The sequence below is a fragment of the Prionailurus viverrinus genome, chromosome E2, assembly GCF_022837055.1.
Source record: "Prionailurus viverrinus isolate Anna chromosome E2, UM_Priviv_1.0, whole genome shotgun sequence".
In the NCBI taxonomy this organism is placed as follows: domain Eukaryota; kingdom Metazoa; phylum Chordata; class Mammalia; order Carnivora; family Felidae; genus Prionailurus; species Prionailurus viverrinus.
Genome location: NC_062575.1, coordinates 6590454 through 6612094, shown reverse-complemented (window position 1 = coordinate 6612094; position 21641 = coordinate 6590454). Strand labels below are relative to the sequence as shown.

At 43.1% G+C, this 21641-nt stretch overlaps 1 protein-coding gene across 3 annotated transcripts in view; it reads left to right on the top strand.

The window, feature by feature from the left end:
• CDH13 (cadherin 13) overlaps positions 1 to 21641 on the top strand; it is a 1034896-nt gene that overhangs the window by 204341 nt on the left and 808914 nt on the right. For 2 of the 3 annotated variants that reach the window (XM_047836387.1, XM_047836388.1), the window contains one exon: positions 20821 to 20932. In XM_047836387.1, coding sequence (XP_047692343.1) covers positions 20821 to 20932 — 112 coding nt within the window. Of the gene's footprint in view, positions 1 to 20820; positions 20933 to 21641 lie in introns of those variants that run through there. The other variant, XM_047836389.1, reaches the window with a different exon arrangement.

The following is a 21641-nucleotide window of genomic DNA, read 5'->3' as shown; positions in this document are numbered from 1 at the left end:
GTTCGAGTCCCACTTCACCTCTTGGCTGCTGAACCAACCTGGGACCTGAGCCTCGGTTTGCTCACCACTGTCGCTCACCAAGTATATGTTCACTCCCACAGTTGGCTTCGCAGAAGTGGACCACTGGGTCCATGGGGCTGAGTATCAGATCTTTTGAAGCACCCTGTGGTAGAGCAGTGGTCTGCAAACTGTAATCTGGGCCTGCCACGCATTTGTATGCAATTGCAAGCTAAGAATAGTTTTTACATTTGTAAATGGGTTATTTTAATGCTTATGTAATTACCTACACGGTGTCCTCAATTTTGACTCTTGGTCCACAAAGCCTGAAATATTTATTACCCGGTCTTTTAAGACAAAGTTAACAGACTCCTTCTCTGGAGCAGCACTGTGCAATAGAAATCTAATCTGAGCCACATGCACACTTTAAAATTTTCTGGTAGCAGGGGCACCCGGGTGGCCCAGTCAAAGCCTTGATTGCAGTTCAGGTCATGATCTCACACTTCGTCAGTTTGAGCCTCAAGTCAGGCTCTGCCGTGACAGTGCGGAACCTTGCATGGGATTCTCTGTCCCCCTCTCTCTCTGCCCTTTCCCTGCTCTCTCTCTCTCTCTCTCTCTCTTAAAAATAAATAAATTAACATTAAATTTTTTTTTCTGGTAGCCACAATTAATAGAAGTAAAAAGAAACCGGTGATATGAATTGTGATATTTTTTCTTTTTTTAATGTTTATTTATTTTTGAGAGAGACAGAGAGGCAGAGAGAGAGAGGGAGACACAGAATTTGAAGCAGGCTCCAGGCTCTGAGCTGTCAGCCCGACGTGGGGCTCGAACCCACAAACTGTGAGATCATGACCTGAGCCAAAGTCGGCTGCTTAACCGACTGAGCCACCTGGGCACCTCTGTAATGTTTTCTTTAACCTGACATGTAAAAAGTAGTATCATTTCAACATGTAAACAATACAGAAGTCACAAATGAAATATTTTACATTGTTTTTTTCATACCGAGTCTTAAGACCCAGTGTGCACTTGGCATTGACTGTACATCCTACGGCACAGGTGGCTTCTGTATCAGAAACGTGCAAACTCTATTGCATTGGAACCAATTTATGCACCTCCAGACATTCGTAGAGAAAGTGCTGTGCTGTGTAAATTTCAGTTTCCTCTCTCCTGACAAGGTCACAAGGCACCTGGATTTAAAATCCCCAGCTGCCCAACCTTTAGATTCAGAGGCTGCGTTCAAAGCCACAGCAGATTTTCTGGGGGCAGTGAATGCAGTTGCCTTATCCCTCTATCTGATGAGATGATTCTCTTTCTGCCCCTCCTGTCCCTCTGTCATTGCCAAACCCACTGCTGTTTCCTTGACCCACAAGGGGCGGTAGCTGTGTTTCACCCTAGGATCCTAGATTGTGAGGAAACACTCTGCCATGGTAGAGCCCACCCATGGCCTCCTCACCCCTGGTCTCCAGATAGAACTTTCCTCCAATCGAAGGTCTCAGCTCACACACAGCAGGAGGCTGTGATGATCAATCTATATGCATGCTTGCCCCCAGCAAACCGGGGACATTTAATTCTTGGGCAGGGTTTCGTCAGCTCTTTCCGCGTGTGACAATAAAATGAATCTATGTCTCAGTCACACCTGGAAGCTTCCCCTGCGAGCACTCCTGGCGATCACGCTCTAAGCCCTGGAGCCTCCATGTAGAGCAAAGCCTCACTGGCTCTGGCCCCGCTCGGGAGCCGTTGCCATGATTCACTCGCACCATCCGTCGTGAGTCTTCAGTAAAAATGTTGGAAGTGTTTTCTTCCTTTGTGGCTTTCCAGGGCTTTGGGTACAAATATGAGCTCTGACTGTGGAAGATGCTTCATTTGTGCTTGTTGATTAAGTGAGTGATTAAATGGTGAATCATTTCACGCTGTGAGGGTTTCAAACTTGAGTGGGCATCGGTGTGACCCAGATGGCGTGTGAAATGCAGATTGCCGGGTCCCACCTCCCGAGTTTCTGACTCAGAGGGGCTGAGGTGGGGCCTGAGAATCTGCATTGCTAATAAGCTCCCAAGTCACACAAAAGGTGCTGGTTCAGAGACCACACTTTGAGAACCATCCATCTCAAATGTAATATGGCCTTATTTTCTTTTGGTTCTAACTGATACCTATCCTCTTATCACCCCTTCTACCTCTGGTTGAAATTCTCTGTCTGCATACCTTCTCAGACAAGTTACCTGGTTCAGGGTCTTCTCCAGCTTAAATCTTTTATATAATTCTTTTTTTTTTTTTTTTAATGGAGCCATATTCTCTTTAGTGTTTGCTAACTTGTATTTAAATCAGTTTACTATTTGCTACAGATATATTTAGAAAAGAAAATTTCTATCATTACCCTAAGTAGAAAATCAATATTGCTTACTATAAATAGGAGGTAAGCATTAAAATAAAGACACAATTACTAAAATGAAAAAAAAGTGTTCATCTGTCTTCTGAGCATACCACCTAAAATTATCTCACATACCACAGCGGTATGTGTAACCCACTTTGAGAAATATTGATGACAAAAGAGGTCAGGCCTAAAGACCTCATCCACTCATGCTCTGTCTCTCTCTGTCTCTCAAAAATGAATAAACATTTTAAAAAAAATGGAAAAAAAAATGGAAAAAAAGAGCGCCTGAGTAGCTCAGTCAGTTCAGCGTCCAACTTCAGCTCAGGTCGCAATCTCGCCATCCATGAGTTCGAGCCCCGCGTGGGGCTCTGTGCTGACAGCTCAGAGCCTGGAGCCCGCTTCGCATTCTGTGTCTCCCTTGCTGTCTGCCCCTCCCCCGCTCATGCTCTTTGTCTCAAAAATGAATAAACGTTAAAAAAAAAAAAAAAGTCGGGCCTGAAGAGAATTTATCCCCCAAAAATAATACAAATAAGTTCCAGAAAAATGAAAATGATAGCATCTTGCTGGGTTCTGCTGCTGACTTTGAACAGCAGACATCACACTCTGTTATGAGGGCACTGATGCTCAGTCCCTGCATTCTACAGAGCCTTAGACTTGGCCGAGGAGGGGGCCTCGCCAACTAATACTTCTCTGTGACGAGGGGAACTGAATTCACCTCAGCCAATAAAGTCATTCCAATTTGCATTTTCATAACCCTCCCTTCTATTCTCCGAGTGTGACTCATTTTTAGGACAGAGTTATTCAGTCAGTGGATATGCAGTGCCTTTAAAGGGATATTTATCACCCTTGAAAAATCTTCTTGCGAAATCTTAATAGTCTTTCTTACAACAAAGGCTCAAATTCACTATCAAGATTAAGAGGTGGAGCTTGAATGAGCTTTGCTGGAGCTTCTCTCGATAAGACAGATTAAAGTCTTAAAATGGGCACCCCACTGTGGTTGGAAGCCAAAGGAAGGTGCCGAAATGGTCCTGGGTTGCCTGCAGGCTGTGTGTGGGCTGTGGGTGAGCCCAGAGGGCACGCCAGAGGGGTGGGGGTTAGTCCACTTGGATTCTCCCTTAGGCTCAGCGGTGTAACCTTGAGCGAGGCATAGAAACTCTCTGCATCTTAATGAAGTCATCTGTAAAATGGCAGTAATGGTGATGGGGACGGGGCTTGCCAAGCTCAGAGACTTGTGGTGAGGTTTCTGTGGGAAAGTCCATGTAAACTGCTTCCCCTGACTTTCGGCACAAGAGGAAAGAAATGAAACATGGATCTGCTGTTTGTGCCAAGGGTCCCCAAGACTGCCTCCAGGCTCAGTGATTTGCCAGGAGAATCTACAAGACTCAGGATATAGTTGTACTCATGGCTAAGATTTATGACAGGGAGGTGATGTGGAGTGAAGTCCGCAAAGGGAGAAGGTGCATTGGGTGAAGTCTGGGAAAATCCAGGCACAAGGCGCTTCTAGTAGAGGGTGTGATCATCACTCTGGGAATGAGCTGTGTCGACATGTATGAAATGTTACCAATGCTCATTAGAGGCTCAGTGCCCAGGGTTTTCTTGGGGTCTGACCACACGTCCACCTTCTGCCCGGTACGTGGCAAAGATCCAGGCTCCCAGAAGGAAACAGGCGCTCAGCATAAACCACAATATTTTTGCAGAAAGGTTAGGCACAGTGAGACAGCTTTATCGGTTAGGGTAGTGGGAGCCCTCCCAAAACCCAAGTTCCCAGATGTCAGTCAAAGGCCAACCTTGCAAGCAGGCCATTCCAAGGCTGCAGTCCCAGGTCTGCTAGATTAACTCTTTTTTGCGCAGCAGCATGGGCCATGAGGCCTCTCCTAACTCTGGTCTCGTCCACCATGCTGCCCTCTAGCCACCCAGGCCTTCTTCCAGTCGCTGGGCATACCCCTGCAGCCAAGCCATGCCTTTATGTTCACTATGGCCTCTGCCTCGAACGCTCTCCCACTCTTCCTGGTGTGAGCAACTCCTCAATATTCTCCTCTTTAAAGGCACTTCCCAATCCCCCATCACATGCCATTTCTCCTACCCCACCATTTGTTTCTCATGTCTCTATAGCATGCATCACTCCGACATGATCCTCTGTACTTATGTTTTGCTTGTTCGCTGGTTTCACCTTTATTAGAATTAAGTTCCATAAGGACAGAAAAAGGTATATTTTGCTTACTATGTTATCTTCTGTGTCTAGCACAGAAGTGGAAGATAGTAGGTGCTCACTTAATATTTATCACGTGGGAGTTGATTATTATGAGATATGTAGTTGTTCTTTATTACAACAAACTAGACCCCTATCCTTTCTATTTAATAAAGCATTTTCTTTGGAGGTTAATTTTTCATTTTTTTAATACTGAACTTACAGAAAATTGACCCAAAAAATATCATGAAGAGGCTGAAATGCCTCTGGGTTTTTTTTTTTTTCTTTTAAATCCCATCTTTCCACAGTTGCATTTTCTCTGCAGGAGCCTAATTCAAAAAGGGCTGGTTCACGGAAGGCTGCCTGAGAAACTCATGGTTTTGTTTATACTCACGGCAGTTGTGGGGTGCCTCTGTTTAAAATGCGTTGGCCTAGATTCCCCCAGTAGTTCTCCATTTTTGTGACTGGCATCAAAGGCAAAGAGCAGCTGAAAGGCTTCGTTGGCCCCTCCACGGCCGCTCCCTTTTCCACCTGCCTTCGGGCTTTCGGTAGGCTTAGCCCAGGGTTCTGCAAACTTTTTCCTGAAGGACTAGTTCATACATACTTCCGGCTTTGCAGGCCATAAGGTTTCTGTTATAAACCACTCAACTCTGCCACTGTAGTGTGAAAACAGAGACAATAGGTAAATTCAGTGAGCATGGCTATGTTTTAATAAAACTTTATTTATAAAAACAGGCAGTAGGCTAGATTTGGCCTGTGGGCCGTGATTTACCAACCAAGGCTTGAGTCACTGGGGGACTAGGACAGAGCTCAGAGGGAATGAGAGTAAGTTTCCACAGGCTGCTCTGTCCCTCCACTGGGGTCACAGCTCCTCTCCGTGAACCCCCTCCTCATAGCTCCCTCTGCTGGGTCTGGAAACCATCTTTCTTCTTGGACCTTCCGGCTTAGGTGACATAAAGGTGCCCCACTGTTACTGGGGTGCTGCCCTATGCCTGTGCCCATTCTGCCCAACCCTGCCCCATACTTTTGCTAGTTCCTGTATCCCTTTCTCCTCCAATGGCTCACTTTCCTGCTGGGCTAGAATACCTGGGACTGAGTTTACTGAGATAGGGGATTTTCAGTGCTAAACCCAGATAGTGTCTGAAACCCTGGGATAATCGGTCACCTGAGCTGGGATGGAGCTCTCCTTCCTCCCCAGTCTTTTTTCCACTGCCTTTTCCTGCTCCCAGCACCTCTCCCTGGGAGACTCACCTTCCTGGCCATCTAACAGATTGATGCAGGGGCCCAGTGTGGCTCACATTCCTCACCAAGAGCCCCTGTCCGCTTGAGCTCATTTGCCCCTGGAACAAAGTCTGCAGCTGATGTCTACTTAGGGAGACTCTGGTGTGGTCTCCCAGCCTAGTGTGGAGGACTTTGCCATAACTGTACTTTGCACTATATAATGTTCAAAGAAGATCTCTTCTCTACATTTTACTATTGGGGAAATAATACTATTTTTTTTTTTTCCTAAGAAGAATCAAACTTACTTTAAAAGAGCAGTAGGGGGGCGCCTGGGTGGCTCAGTTGTTGTGCATTCGACTTCGGCTCGGATCATGATCTCACAGCTTGTGAGTTCGAGCCCCGTGTCGGGCTCTGTGCTGACAGCTCAGAGCCTGGAGCCTGCTTTGGATTCTGTGTCTCCCTCTCTCTCTCTCTCTGTCTCTCCCCCTGCTTGTACTCTATCTCTCTCTCAAAAATAAATAAAAAACATTAAACATTAAAAAAAAAAAAGCAGGATTAGCAGAAACTTTCACTATTACATTAATCCAGTTTGAGATGAACAATTCCCAAGGACTGACTCATGAAATTTCAGGTAATTGAACTTGTGGACCCAAAGAGATATGAGAAAAAAATATATAATGTTCTTCTCAAACTATTTTTGGCTCGGATGTTTTCTTTCTTCCCAGCTCAAAACCCGACAAACGTTTGCTTGATGGAGAGAAGACACTGGCTTATCCACACCTCAGTTTACATTTTTTTTTTCAACGTTTATTTATTTTTGGGACAGAGAGAGACAGAGCATGAACGGGGGAGGGGCCGAGAGAGAGGGAGACACAGAATCGGAAACAGGCTCCAGGCTCTGAGCCATCAGCCCAGCTCGAACTCATGGACCGCGAGATCGTGACCCGGCTGAAGTCGGACGCTCAACCGACTGCGCCACCCAGGCGCCCATCCACACCTCAGTTTAATGCGGTGCTGATAATGGGAGGGGTTCGTGACTTAATATACTTGCATCTACATGTACCTTTTTTGTTTGTTTTCAGTGAGAAGCAAGTTGAAGAGGCTTCTCGCCTATTATAGAGATTAGAGAGGAGGGTGTTCGTTTGACACTGCAGTGAAGCCAAAGGAGGGCATGTCCTCTGTCTTTGGAGACTGGCAATAAGCCACTTTTATCGCCCTAAAATGTTTGTGCCTTTGAGCAAGCTAGCTAAGAGGAAGGGCCTGGTTCTCTGAGAAAAAATGAACTTGAGTAACGGAGCAGGCTGACTCAGCTCCTCAGAATCCAGAAGACAGTAAATATGGAAATAGTTTCAAGAGGAGAATACTGTAGACTTTTTTATGGTGGTGGTGGTTTCACTATGACAGACAACTTCTCTGCAACCCATTCGAGGGAGACTCTTTTCCTAAGAGTATGCATGAAGCTCAGGGGCTGGGGGGCCAGAAGGCAATGTGAAATGAATGAAGAGGCCTTGGTAAGGAAAAATACGTCCAAAAAACATGAGGGCACACCAAAAATCACTTACAAGTTTAATTTAGGACACCAAGAGCACAACTGAGGTAATAAAAGGCAAATGGTACATGCCTCTGGGGGACCACCAGGGGGGGCCTAGACTGTGGTCATCTAAGGATGAGGTTCTGCCCGTCAGGAGAACGCTTGACTCCAGTCCCAGCACTGTTTCAAGCCCAAGTACTTAGTGAAAATCCTTGATATTTAAATGTTAGCAATTAATCCACATTCTAAAGGCCATCTCACAGGTACAGTGGCCTTATGGGACCTGCTGGCCATCAGAGTCTGCACCCTCTCTGTTAGAGCCTGTTTGTCCTTGGAGCAAAGTCTACAGCCGATGTTTGACTATCGAGGGAGACTCTCGCCTGACTGCCACATCTGTGTTCTGAACATTAGCAGTACCATAGACAAACTTTCAAGGTCAAATTGATTACCCTCCAGCTTAGCAAAGCAGCAGCTCCCTAATTATGTCAGAAGGCAGGATTATCTCTGATTGTTCGAGCTAGGATTCTGGATAAAACATCAAAAGCAATATTTAAATAACACGTGGTCCTGAATCAAGGATTCATTGCATTTTTCTCTTACTAAAAAAAACAAAAAAACAAAAAAACAACGGATTATGGTGGGCCATTTTGCTCCGTTAGTAAGGATTTTCCAGGCTGTTTTAACTCCTAGGTATTATAACACCATCCTTGATTACACAGTGTCACCATGGGAAAGAAGGATGGTTTCCTTGGTGTCATGGTGGTTCCTGTTCATAAAGTCCCTGCAAAAATCCAGGCAAGTTCTTAGCTCACACAACCCAGAATTAGGAACTGGCATAGCCAATGCAGTGCTGGAACTGCTCAGCTCATGGGAGCTAATTGTGTGCACATCTCTTCCCCAATTCTGTATGCAGTGACCACATTGGTCACTCACAATTGACCATGATGGGAATATTTGCACCATGGAAATCAGAAAATGTTACAAACCAAGGCATTTCTTTATTGGAGAGCTGGTTGTTAAACACTTACCAGGATTCCCTTGGGTATTCCTCATCCTGGATGGCCTCCCTGTATTTCTTCCTTGTAACCTGAGGCCACCTTGTGTTCCATTTAGACATCATATTACTGTCTTGCTTACTACTCTAGAACTATGAAGAAGAAAGCTGCATATTACGTTGTTTTCTAGTTTCTATCTACTCAAGAATTCTTGCCTTTTAAAAATAAAGTTGTGGGGCTTGGTTAAGCATCCGACTTCAGCTCAGGTCATGATCTCACGGTCGGTGAGTTCGAGTCCCATGTAGGGTTCTGTGCTGACAGACTCAGTCCTGAGACATCAGAGTCATTCTGAGTAATCACTACTCGCAGCACAGAAGAGGAAGTTCATGGATCACCATCATTCATACTCCTTCCCACTGTGCATCATCCTTTGTTCCTTTGTTTCTTGTTTGTTTATTTATAAATATTTATTTTTAAGAGAGAGAGAGAGAGAGAGAGAGAGCAAGCGCACATAAGGGGATTGGCAGAGAGAGGGGGAAACATAGGATCCAAAGCTGGCTCTGCACTGAGAGTGAGAGAGTTCAACACGGGCTCAAACTTACCAACCATGAGATCATGACCTGAGCCAAAGTTGGATGCTTTACCGACTGAGCTACCCAGGCACCCCCATCTTCTTTTGTTTAAAATGTAAGGGCACACAAGCAAAATCAACTAAACTAATGTGTCTAGGACAGTGGTTTCTCTAGTAACCTTACTGCCATTCCCTTAACATTGAGCCAACTGTGTTCTCCTTTTTATTATTTATACTAGATTCCTTACTTCTTTCCTATACTTTTAATTGGGCCTTTAAAATATGTATTTACACACCAGTGTTTCCTGTTATGCTTTGTCTTCCCAAAGGGTGGGAGCCTCGTCTTACTAAATTTTGTAGTGATCTTGGCACGAACAGGTAGTAGGCACTCAATAAAGGTCACTTACATCAATGAATGAATCCTTAAGAATATGATTAATTGGCAAATAGAGGAGTCATTCCTTCTGATTCATTTGGAGAAATTTTTATTTGAACATTAGGCAGTTAGATTTTATTTGTATTTTTTATTTATTTAGAGAGAGAGTGTGAGCAGGGGAGGGGCAGGAAGAGAGAGAGAGAGAGAGAGAGAGAGAGAGAGAGAGAGAGAGAGAATCCCAAGCAGGCTCCACACGGTCAGCACAGAGCCTAAAGTGGGACTCAATCCCACGAACCATGAGATTATGACCTGAGCCGAAATCAGGGGTTGGACGCTCAACCAACTGAGCTACCCAGGTGCCCCTAGGCAGTTAAATTTTAAAGAAAAGATGCATATTACATTATATCCCAAGAGAGCGTATGTGGCTTTCTGCTTAACACAATCTGTTCCTTGACTCCAACACCAACTTTTGCTGGGTTTATTTCTTTTCTTCTGGAACTTTTCAAAGTGAGAACCTTTAGCAGAAAAAACAATTTAACAAGATAGACATTTAGTTCAATAGAAGAATTTTTCCTGGTGTGAAAAAATAAATTACAAAAAGGACTTTGCCTCTGAAAGATAATTAATAAAAACCTTCCGGTGTGATGACAAATCTGACATCTTGTCTAATGTCTGGCAGAGAAGAAAGTGTTGAGAGTCACACAGTTAGAATAAAATGTTCCACTTCACAGTGAGGCCAGGCAGGATCTGATAATTATTTCTAAGCAAGAAAAGGTCGTAGTCTAGTTGTTAAATTGACACAACATCAGGCCTGGATGTGTGACTGTTGACCATCAGTGGGATCTTCCTTTATGTTTTCCTGATTTCATAGGTAAATATTGTCAGGAATTTGAGCGGTTATGGGATGAGTTCCTCTTGGACATTTTGGGAGGTTTTCTTGTGTATTTTTGTTTTTATATTTCATCTTTGATGATGTATAATTGGCAAACAAAATTTTAATATATTTAAAGTGTACATCATGGTGACCCAGCACACATATACCTTGTGAGAGGATTCCCTGCATCGAGTTATTTAGTTAATTACCACCTCCATCACCTCACTCACATATCTGTCCCTTCTTTTATTAAGGCTTTTTCTTTTTTGTGGGGGGGGAGAACATCTGATTTCCATTCTCCCAGCAAACATCAACCATAAAACAGACTGCCAGTCATAGTCTTTATGCTCTCCATCACATCTTTAGAATATATTCATCTTACTCCTGAAGATTTGTATCCTCTTACCAACCTATCCGTGTCTCCCCTAACTCTCAGCCCCTGGAAGCCACCTTCCTACTCTCTGTTTCTATGGGTTTGATTTTTTTTTCCACATATGTGATATTATGTAGTATTTGTCTTTCTCTGTCTGGCTTATTCCTTTTAGCATAATGCCCTCATGGTTCATCCATGTTGTTGTCACAAGTGTCAGTATTTCCTTCTCTCTCATGGCCAAATAATATTCTATTTCTATATAGAATATATATATATATATATATATATATATATATATATGTATGTGTGTGTGTGTATATATATATATATGTGTATATATATGTATGTATATATATGAATATTCCATAATATGTAATATATGATATGATACATGGAACATATTATATATGGTATATATATAATATATATCATATATTCTTTATGCATTCTTCCACTTATGGACACTTATATTGTTTCTATACCTCTTAGACATTTTGGACTCAAATTGTATTTCTAGAACTTTCCCCTTCCCTTATAGAAGTTATCATGGGTTATAGTAGGCTTAGTAATGGTTCCCTGAACATGTCCACATCCTTATTTCCATAACACATGACTATTACCTGGATAACCCAGGTGGACCTGACATAATCACAATGATCCTTATAAAAAGGAAGCAGGAGGCGTCCATTAGAAACAGAAGACCATATGATGGTGGAAGGAGATAGTCAGAGATAGACAAGAATGCTATCCTGCTGGCTTTGAAGATGGAGGAGGGATATCATGAGTGAAAGGATGTAGTTGGCCAATGAAAGCTGGAAAGCAAAAGGAAACCGGTTGTCCCTTGAAGCTTGCTGAAGGAACACAGCCCTATTGACCCATTTTAGACTTCTGGTACCCAGATCTGTAATATAATAAAATATTTTTCAAACCACCAAGGATGAGGTTATTTGATATAGCACCAATATAAAACTAATACATGAGGCATGTCTTATTTTGACTTCCCCTGAGTCAGAGCTGGGGACAAAGAACTAGGTACAAATTTTTTTTTTTTTTTTACTTTGAGAGGTGACCCAGGAAGCAAGAGTGAGGGGCAAGAGATGAGGTAGGGGAGGAGGGAGAGAGCCAGTGTAATGAAGTATCATTGAAGTCACTGCCGTGGGCATCCAGGGTTCAAACCACCAGGACCTCTGAATGACACATGGGATGTCCTTCAGAAGCATCCATCCAGAGGAGGGCAATTAGGGCATTTAACCAGCTGCCATTTCGCAGCATTGAGGGCACCTTGAGGGCTGTCCCTGGAGCATCAGCTCTGCTTGACCTCACATTTCTCAGCTCTGCTTGACCTCACATTAACCAGGTTCCTGCAGTATGAGAGCAAGCCCCACCCTGGAATATGAAAAGGCTGGGGCACTCTGCAGGGTAAGCCTGAGCTCTTAGGGGACTGTCCACTGTAGCAGTAGCTGAGATGGCACGCTGGCTGAGGTGTTGGACTCAGGTGTTGTCTTCAATTAGACTGAATCCTCACCCCAAGATCTATTCGTCTAGTACGTTTCCTAGCTGGTGTCTCCATGGGTTTAGGGTTTTATATACAGACTGGACAAGTCTTTCAGCGCCTGGCAAACAACTGGTACTTAATATTTGCTCAGTCAAACTTCCTGGGGCTGCTAAGTCTCACCCACGAGTATCTCATATAGGGACTTCCTTCTTTATTTGTCTTAAGGGAGGTAGGTCTTATCTGGCATTTGAAACCCTAATTTAAATTGCTAAATTTACTAATTTTAGTTCTACTAGGTAAAATTACTAATTTAAATTACTTAAATTTAAATTAATAAAATTTCATAGAAGATGTAAATAGCACCAACTCTAGGGCAGGTACAGCCTCTAGTTTCTATGAAGGGCCAGCAAACCAAGCCTTCCTAATTGCATTCACTGAAATTCTTACAAAACAATTTCTCCTTTAAAATTTACCAGTCGAGTCTAGTTGATTAATCCTGGAATCTTAGTAGTAAAGAGTTAATTCCATTTACACAAAAACTATAATTTCATTGAGTGAATTATTTTTGGTTCTGTTTTAGCCAGACTACAGGAGGACATGCCCGGTCAACTCAATCCTCCTGTAAGACAAAAACACTTTCAAATAATCTTGAAAACATCCCAAAGCTTGTTATCCCTGCCAAATTGCTTCTTGTTTCTTCAACTGGCATGACTTGGTGTTTGCATTTACCAAACTCTCCCTGGAACATGCTTTAGTGTACATTGCTACTTGAAAAATGGCAATCATGTTTCCAACATGGCCTTATCTGTGTCATCATCCCAGTTCCTATTCTCATTACATGAGGGTGTTGTTCCTTTGTCCATATTTATATAATACTTTTTACATAATCCTCTATCCTAATAATAATAACAGTTAGTAGCATGTAGCACCTCTAATGAACCTATCCTATCCTGTCCTAACCCTTTTGATTTACATCAATTCATTGACCCTCACAAAGCAATGATGGTAGATATTGTAACTGGATGAACTGTACAAATGAGAAAACTAAGGCACAGAGAAGTTAAGTAACTTGCCTAGGATTGCACAGCAACTAAGTGCTAAAACTGGGATTTGAACCCAGGTAATCTAGCTCAAGATTCTTTTTTTTTGAACCACTTCCTAATTCACAACATATAGAAAATACTATATTGTATTATTTGTCCATGTGTCTGCCTTTCCTTCTAGGTAATAAGTTTGTCAAGTGCTTTGTTCATTTCTCCATCTCCAGTACCTATCCCAGGGTCTGGCAGATAATAGAAATTTTAAACTTTGAATAAGGGAATTAATGAAAAAAAAAAAAAAGATCCCAACTACTCTGTCATAACAGCAGATCTCAATGCCCCACCACTTGAAAGGACAATTGCCAAGACAAAAGAAAAGAGGCTGTGCCTGTTTGCGCTCAGGAATGGAGCACTCAGACAGCAGTTTCCACCTCATGACCTTCTGACAGTCTTGCCCAAGGTTCCAAGGTCATGAGCCTTTTTTCATCTTCCTTCCTTTCTTCTCTTTCTCACTTTCCCTCCACTCCTCCTCCTTCCCTCCTTCCTCTATGCTTCCCTCTCTGTTGGTTTGCCCAGATTATATTTACATCTTGAAAAACCAAGTAAAGGGAACCAATGTTTTCTGAGCCTCTACTGTGGGGCCAACACTATGGTAGACTGTATGAGTTTCCTCTGGCTGCTGCAACAAATTACCACATGCTTAGCATTAACTAAAATTAACTAAATTAAAAAAAAAATTAAATTAACCAAAACAGCACACATGGATTGTCATATAGTTTTGAATGTTACCAGTCCAAAATGGGTCTCACTGGGCTAAAATCAAGTTGTCAGCAGGGCTGAGTTTCTTCTGGAGGTTAAGGGGGAAATCTGTGTTTATGCCTTTTCCAGCTTCCAGAGGCCTCTTGCCCTCCTTAGCTGGTGGTCTCTTCCTCCACCTCCACAGCTGACACTGGCAGACTCAGTCTTTGTCACAGCACATCACTGAGACCTGGCTTTCACTGCCACATCTCTTTCTCGAACTCTTCAGCTGAGTCTTCCATTTTCAAGGAGTCTTGTGATTACATGTAGATAATCCAGGATAATCACTGTACTTCCTACTGGAAAGTCAGCTGACCTTAATTCCCCATTGCCATTTAATCTGACATATTCACAGATTCTGGGGGTTCAGCTGAGGACATCTTTGGGGGACCGTAATTCTGTACCTTCCCTTTTAACAATTTGAGGAAAAGATACTGAGTAGCATTCAGTTGGAAATAAAATCTAGATGTTGGTCTCAAATTGTGTGTGAAGGCAACAACACTCAACAACTCAACTTGTGCATGAAGGACTCACCAAACTGGTAGTATTCTGTCTCTTTATCCTCCCGAGACTCACAGAATCATTTCTAAGAGTCTGTTACATTATGGCCAAGATGGTGGCAGGTGTTCTGTGTTGTGTGGCCATGAAACACCAGGAAGGTTGTAAGGAGGTCAGATTTAGAGCTAGTGTGGGTGACATGAGCTTACATGTCAGTGGGGATATTGACATGTGCCCACACGTGTGCGTGCACGTGTGTGTGTGGGCATGGGTGTGCCCACGCATGTCTTTGAAATACCTCTTTTCTCCATGCTTTCCCTGTAGGTAGAGTGCCTTTATAAACCCTCTGGGGACTCTGGCAGGATAAAGACTCCATCAAAATTCATTGCTGTAACATTTTTATATCCTGAAAGTCAGAGCCAGTAGCCTTTCTTCCCCGTCAATCTCAGCCCCTCCAAACTGAGTCCAATAGACAGACTTTGACAAGAGTAAACCAGAGGTGTTTTGTAGCAAGGATAAAGTAACTGTCCATCCATGCTAATAGCAAAAAGCAGTGAGTCAGTGAGAGGAAAACAACCAGGGGCCAGGAAACACTAGTGAGTTCGCTTGGAAAATACCATTTTGGAGCTGGCTTAAGAGAGGATGAGATCTGAGATTGTTCACTGCCTGCTGAGATAATTATTTGTGGCAGGAAGCTTCTCTTTTTTTTTATTTATGGCTGCTTCGAATACAGTTGTGTTAAGCTTTCTTCAGTCCTGATATTTCTCTCTGGCCTCTGGTGATGTATCTGTGATGCCATGGTGTAGAAGCCCCTCTGTCCTTGTCCCTTCCATGTTTAGCATAGAGTGGGACAGGTGAGCTGCTGACTCACGCAAACACCCCCAGATCTCAGGGTCTCCACAATGCATGTGGGGTTTCCTTGTTGGGTACCTCTCTCCTAAGTCCTTGTCTTCTAAGCAGGGACCGATTTCTGGGCTCTTTCTATTGGATGACTCCACCATCTTGGAAGTCCTTCCTTTTTGTTTTCATAGATGGGGAAGAGAGGGCATTTCAGGGGCCAGGCCAAGAAGTGGGGAAAATCCTTTTACTGCCTTTATGTTGACCAGAGTTTAGTCACATGGCCGAAATCACTACAACAGAGCCAGGAGCACACAGTTATGGATACCATTATGACAAGTAGCTAAAGCCTTGTAACAAGGAGCGTTCTTTGCTTAAAAAGCCTCTTTCCAAAGTCTAAAGTAGGGGTTGCAAATTCAAATGTCGGGGACAGGGCAGGGGCAGGGGGGCAGATATGTGTGTAACGGAGTCAAGCAAGCAGAATAAGTAATATGGGGGATGGTGCAGACAAGGACAGCCAAGAGAGGTGCGCTCCTTATAATATGATAATTTAACTTTTATGACAGACTGCTATGGCTAAACCAAATCTGCTGGCCACATCCATCCCATATGCTGCCAGTTGGCAACCTGCAGTCTGGGACAGAAAAAAAAAAAAATTTTTTTTTTCTGGAAGCAAATTCCAAAGTTGGCTATGTTCTTGAATCACTACCTGTCAGGATAAACATAAACCCTTTCTTTTTTCAAAAAGAAAGCTCTAAACAGCAGCAAAGAAATGGACGCTAAAAAAAAGAAGCACGTATGAAGAGTGTGATGTAAGGCTTTGCTATTGGTGTGTTCGTCTAGGGCAGGGGCTCTTACACAGAGGACAGAGCTCTGGGCTACCGTTTTAAAGAATGCTTGGTGTTCTGCAAAAGCAGCACAACTCAGCTCGCAACAGGCACTGATGTTTATCATTGTGCACCTGACCCCAAGATGCAACTCCCCTCCCATCTCTACCTGACTCAGGCCCCTGCTGTTTCCCTTGAAGTATTTCTGAGCACAGTCTGTACACTGAACAGTTTTACAGTAACAACTAAAGTAATCTTTTGATGACATCTGTGAATGTCTACCCTGGGCAATAGAATACCAGTGAAACATGTATATTGGTTTAAACGTAATATATAGAAACAATGATAAACAATGATAGTGATAGCAAACATTTCTTGAGCAACTACTGTGTGCCTGGAACTACATAAGGCTCCTTACAACAAGTAACTCACTTCCTTCTGATAATAACCTTAAGATACTATTATTGTTCCCATTTCCGTCTGAGGAAACTGAGACCTGGAAGGTTGCTTGCCCAAGGTTACAGCTGGTAAATGGCAGCAGATAAACTGGGAATTCATACAGAACCAGTGTGGCTGTGTCCTGTGCCTGTAGTTTGTCTGAACATGAATCTGCTTTCATAAGCAGACTGATTGTAATTTTCAAATAATAGAAATCCTTTGGTGATCACAAAAGTCGATCACTGCTGAGCTTTCAAAGGTGTATTGGTTGCCTGTTGTTCATGAAGTATAAGGTAATGCATAAATGATCAAAAGAACCATATAGGAAGACCATAATTCCCAAGGCATTAAAGATAAGTTCAGAATGTTGTTCATAGCATATATTCTGGAAACGTTAAAGAGGATTTGGGGGAAAGTGTACCTAGGTCGTATATATTTTTTTATTTTTTTAATGTTTATTTATTTTTGGGAGAGAGAGAGGGTGGGGGTGGGCAGCAGAGAGAGGGAGTCACAGAATCTGAAGCAGGCTCCAGGCTCTGAGCTGTCAGCACAGAGCCCGACGGGTGGCTCGAACTCACAAGCAGTGAGATCGTGACCTGAGCCAAAGTCAGACACTCAACTGACTAAGCCATCCAGGCGCCCCTCTAGGTCATATATTTATAAGAGTGACATCTGATAATGTTGAAGAAGAGGCTTGCTTGGTTCTGGACTAATGTCCAAATACTTTTAAACCAAAGAGGGATGCTTCTTCACATTCTTCCACCAAACTCAGTATGATTGAGATTGAAGGGTGGGTGTCTGTGACAAAGTCATGCACAGATATGCTTAAATTCTGCTAAAAAGTCAAGGGGCAATGGCAATAAGTTGAAACTACCGCTACTGCCCAGGTGGAAGTCAGTGTTGGGGAAGAGCCCCCAAATTAGTCTGGATTTTTTTTTTAAATGAAGTTTTGTCATTGCAGAGATGTGTTACATGAAACCCAGACAGACACAAAGGAATTCATGTGAAAGCACAGAGCGTGTGGCTTAAAAGGACAAGTCTATATTCCCCTCCACTTATATAGCTAATTCTGACCCATCTTTGAGATCAAAGCAGAGAGATGTCTCTTCTGTGGATTTGCTTTCTCTAATCCCCCTAGATGAAATCAGACTCCCTGTCCCTGGCTTTGACATGCTCCCAGAGAGACCTGTAATCTCCCTTCAATTTAAATTCTAGTTAATTAATTAAATGATGATTTGCTAATGCCTGGCACCTTTTCTGCTCCACATTAACAGCTAACATTTGCCGACCACTATCCTGTGCAACACTATTCTAGTTGCTTTAGATGCACCATCCATTGAGTCCGTATAGCTCCTCTCAGTTCACATCTCATTTCCCCATATTTCTGTTACTGTCAGTCAGTAAAGAGCCAAGATTTGAACCAAGCAAAAGACTCGGGAGTTTTTGCTTTTAATTACTGCATTATTATGCTTCTATACAGGCTCCAGAACAGCACCTAACAGAGTACTTGCTGAATCCCCAGGAGAATAATAAATTTGGGGGACTAAGTGAATGAACTGAATGCAGGGAGGAGGGGCTCTCTCTAACTTCCTAAGTCACACCTTGCCCAGGAGACTGCTGCCTGTTTTTCCATTAAAAGCATTTAACCTGAATTTTAGTGGGTGGAGGCACCTAAGAATTTATAAAACCAAGCTGAACCTCTGGGAGTCTTTTGACTCCTCCCACCCACCCCGAGGGTTAGCCGTTGGGAAAGGTTTATTTTTCCTTCCTGACTCCAGAAGAATCCTGAATAGAGCCCACCAAGAAATCAGGAAGGAGAAGGAGCTACAGAGAGACAAGAACAGGGGCTCAGCTCTTCTATCCTCTCAATCAGTTCTGGATTCTTATCCTCAGGATCCAGAGAGAAATGGTATCTCCTTAGTTCCTACGAGGTGACTGGTTTACCGGTCTGGGGTTGAGGGCAGAATTAGCTGATTAGAAGGTTAAGGTATAATTGTAGGCGCAGGATGCCTGGAGGCCACCTTTGACCATTTGCTATTTAACTGAATTAGCTGTTGGCCAGTTAAAGATTTTCTGCTTGCAAAATCGCCAGCAAATTATTCTGAGTCCTGAATCTGCATTCTGTGTGTGTGCCCCTTGGGGTGTTAGCATTATGACTGCCTCGGAAGCAATCTAACCAGAGCCTGATCTGCAGGCAAGGGGAAGTTTCACAAGCAGAATTGCTCAGGTACAGAGCTATAATAATACCCTAACCCCTTTGATTTTAGAGAGATGATGTCGGTCAGGGTGATGATTCCCCCATTTCAATTTCTCTGATGTTCCTCAATCTGACCACACCATGAACCTCCAAAGATTGATTCTTTGTCTTATTCCTTGGGGTTCAGTGCATTTCAGTGGGCTGTTATTTACAGAGAAGCCCGGGTTCCACAGCTTCCAACCTTGTGTACAACCCTTTGAGTTTGCTGGTGGGGACGATAATGAGTTTTCTTCAGCAGCTGTGTACAGTGGTTAAGAGTTTGTATCCTAATATCAAAGTTTGGTTTCCCAAGACGCAGACACTAATTCAAGGATTGGAGCGTAAGTAGCTTTCTTTGGAGAGTGGTGTCGGAGAAATACCAACAGGAGTTGAGGAAATGAGCCAGGGAAGAAAAGGCAGTGAATGGAAGATGAGTTATCAAGCTAGATGCCACTGTGGACAACTGGAGTTGAATTCCAAGTGGAAATGGGGAGACAGAACACTTGCCTCCCAGGTATGGCTCCAGAGGGGGAGAGAGCTGAGGTATTTGTGCACCATTTCCCACCTGGTATGGTGGAGGGCTGCTACTGAGAATCTCCGAACGCTCTCTGCTGGCACCATGCTGTTAAAGCAGCCTTCCATGGGATTCAGAGAAGTAGCTCAGCCAAATGTAAAGTCCTGCCCTAGGGTGTGGAAAGCCTGTGGGGTCTGGGAGGAGCTCTGACCGTGATCCATCTCAGAGGACACCTAAGCCTGGATTTGGATCCTGGCTCTACCTGTCCCAGCTCTACAATCTTGGATCTTGGGCCAACGTGTGAGAACATCAGGCCCTTTGTAAAATGTAAGAATTTAATTTCCTATAAGAAATTAAATATGGGGTACCTGGATGGCTCGGTTAGTTGAGCGACCAACTCTTGATTTCAACTTGGTTCATGAGTTCGAGCCCCGTATCGGGCTCTGAGTGGACAGTGCAGAGCCTGCTTGGGATTCTCTCTTCTTCTCTCTGTGTCCCTCCCCTGCTCTCTCTCTCTCTTTCAAAGTAAATAAACATTTAAAATACTAAATACATCATAGGGCTGCTGTGGGGATTAAAGGAGATGACGCATAGCAAACATAGACATGCTTGCCATGTACTAAAGGCTGAAAAACGTTAGCAATTGTATGTTAAGTTTTATGGAGCATGTAATCTGTGCCAGTATATATGGTAGGTCCTTGGTATCAAAGTTGGGGAAAAAGAGGTAACTCCTATCTTCACAGGGCTTGTAGTCTTTGCCTACTAAACCTACGACTCTTCCTTGCCTTACTGAATTACCCCTTGCCCAGGAGTGTGTCACCTACTATTAAATTCCAAAACATATAGCCTAAATTTTTGACTCTGGGATGAAGAACCCCAAGGGTTTGCAAAGACAAAGCTGAGCTTTTGGAAGCAATTGTGAATTTTAGGTTTTCTAGTAGCCAAACTTACACAAGTACAAAGAAAGTGGTAACATTGACTTTAACAACATATCTGTTTAGTCCGGTCTGTAAAATATTATTATTTGAACAGTAATCTATATACAAATTATTAATTATTTTACATTATTTTTTAAATTTTTTGTAGTCAGTCTTCAAACTCCTACATGTATTTTACACTGACATTTTCAGCCCAGCTACATTTCACATGCTTAGTAGCTGTGAGTGTCTCAAGGCCACCATATTGGATTGCAAAGGTCTAGTGGGCCCTGAATTCCTTTGGGAAGTAATTTCCAATGGAATAGTTGTGCTTTCCTCCTCATTATAGATGGCACTGCTCCTTTGCATCTGTGACAGTGAAGTTGGTTTTAGCTCAGGCATCATATGAAATTGACTGTTTTTGTAACAAAATTTCACACATAGAAACCATGGTGAGAGTCTTAGCAGGTGTAAAAATCTGACAAAGTTATTTCTTTAACGGCAACTTAATGGAAACTGCAGCAGCTGTTCCCATTTGCGTGTTTTCCAAATCTCATCGCCAAAACGAATTGTTGGCAGCCACGGGAGAAATATCAACTTACCTCTCCATTTGGGAAATAAAATTAAAACCTCAGCTCATTTCTAAAAGTCACAGATTTGGTAAACTTAGCAGGGCAAACACATAAGCCGCAGTTAAAATATTGATGGCTTCGGTTTTTTTCTCAGGTGCTGCTGCTAACATCTGCAGAAGATTTGGACTGCACGCCTGGATTTCAGCAGAAATTGTTCCATATCGATCAGCCGGCTCAGTTCATTGAGGACCAGGCGATTCTAAACCGTAAGCAATGTCACTTGATGATTCTTTTGGCCCCTTTTCATGTTCGAACTCACCAATGTCTGAGAATGTGTCTCAGGATGTGGTATTCCCTAAGCTAAGTGTTTTCTGATTGTTTTCTGTCTCTGCTTGACCCAGGGTGGAAGCTCTTGACCTAGGGCCTTGTTAGCTGAGAGGTGAACAGAGTAGTTGTGTATCGCTTTGTAGTATTTTGTCATCGGTGAGCATTTCCCCACTACTCCCAGAAAAGGGGACCACCAGTCCCTAATGTAAGGAAACGAAATCCATTTCACTTGGGCAGATCCCCGAGCACAAAACCATTGTCTTCCCATGGATTGATGTTAGATCGGGATTTCTTGTGCGTAGTGTTAGGTCAAAATGATGGTGAGAGCAGGTTGGCTTCTGGGAATTTTTAGTCCTAGGAATTCAAAACTCCTATTCTGAAGGCTAATTGAGGCTCTTCAGAAAGATTCACAGAGGTAGGGAGGCAAACCATAAGAGACTTTTAAATACAGAGACCAAATTGAGGGAGGATGGGGGCTTGGGGGAGAGGGGATAATGGGTGATGGGCGTTGAGGAGGGCACTTGTTGGGATGAGCACTGGGTGTTGTATGTAAGCGATGAACCATGGGAATCTACCCCAAAACTCAAGTGCACACTTCACACACTGTATATTAGCCAATTTGATAATAAATCATGTTTAAAAAATTAA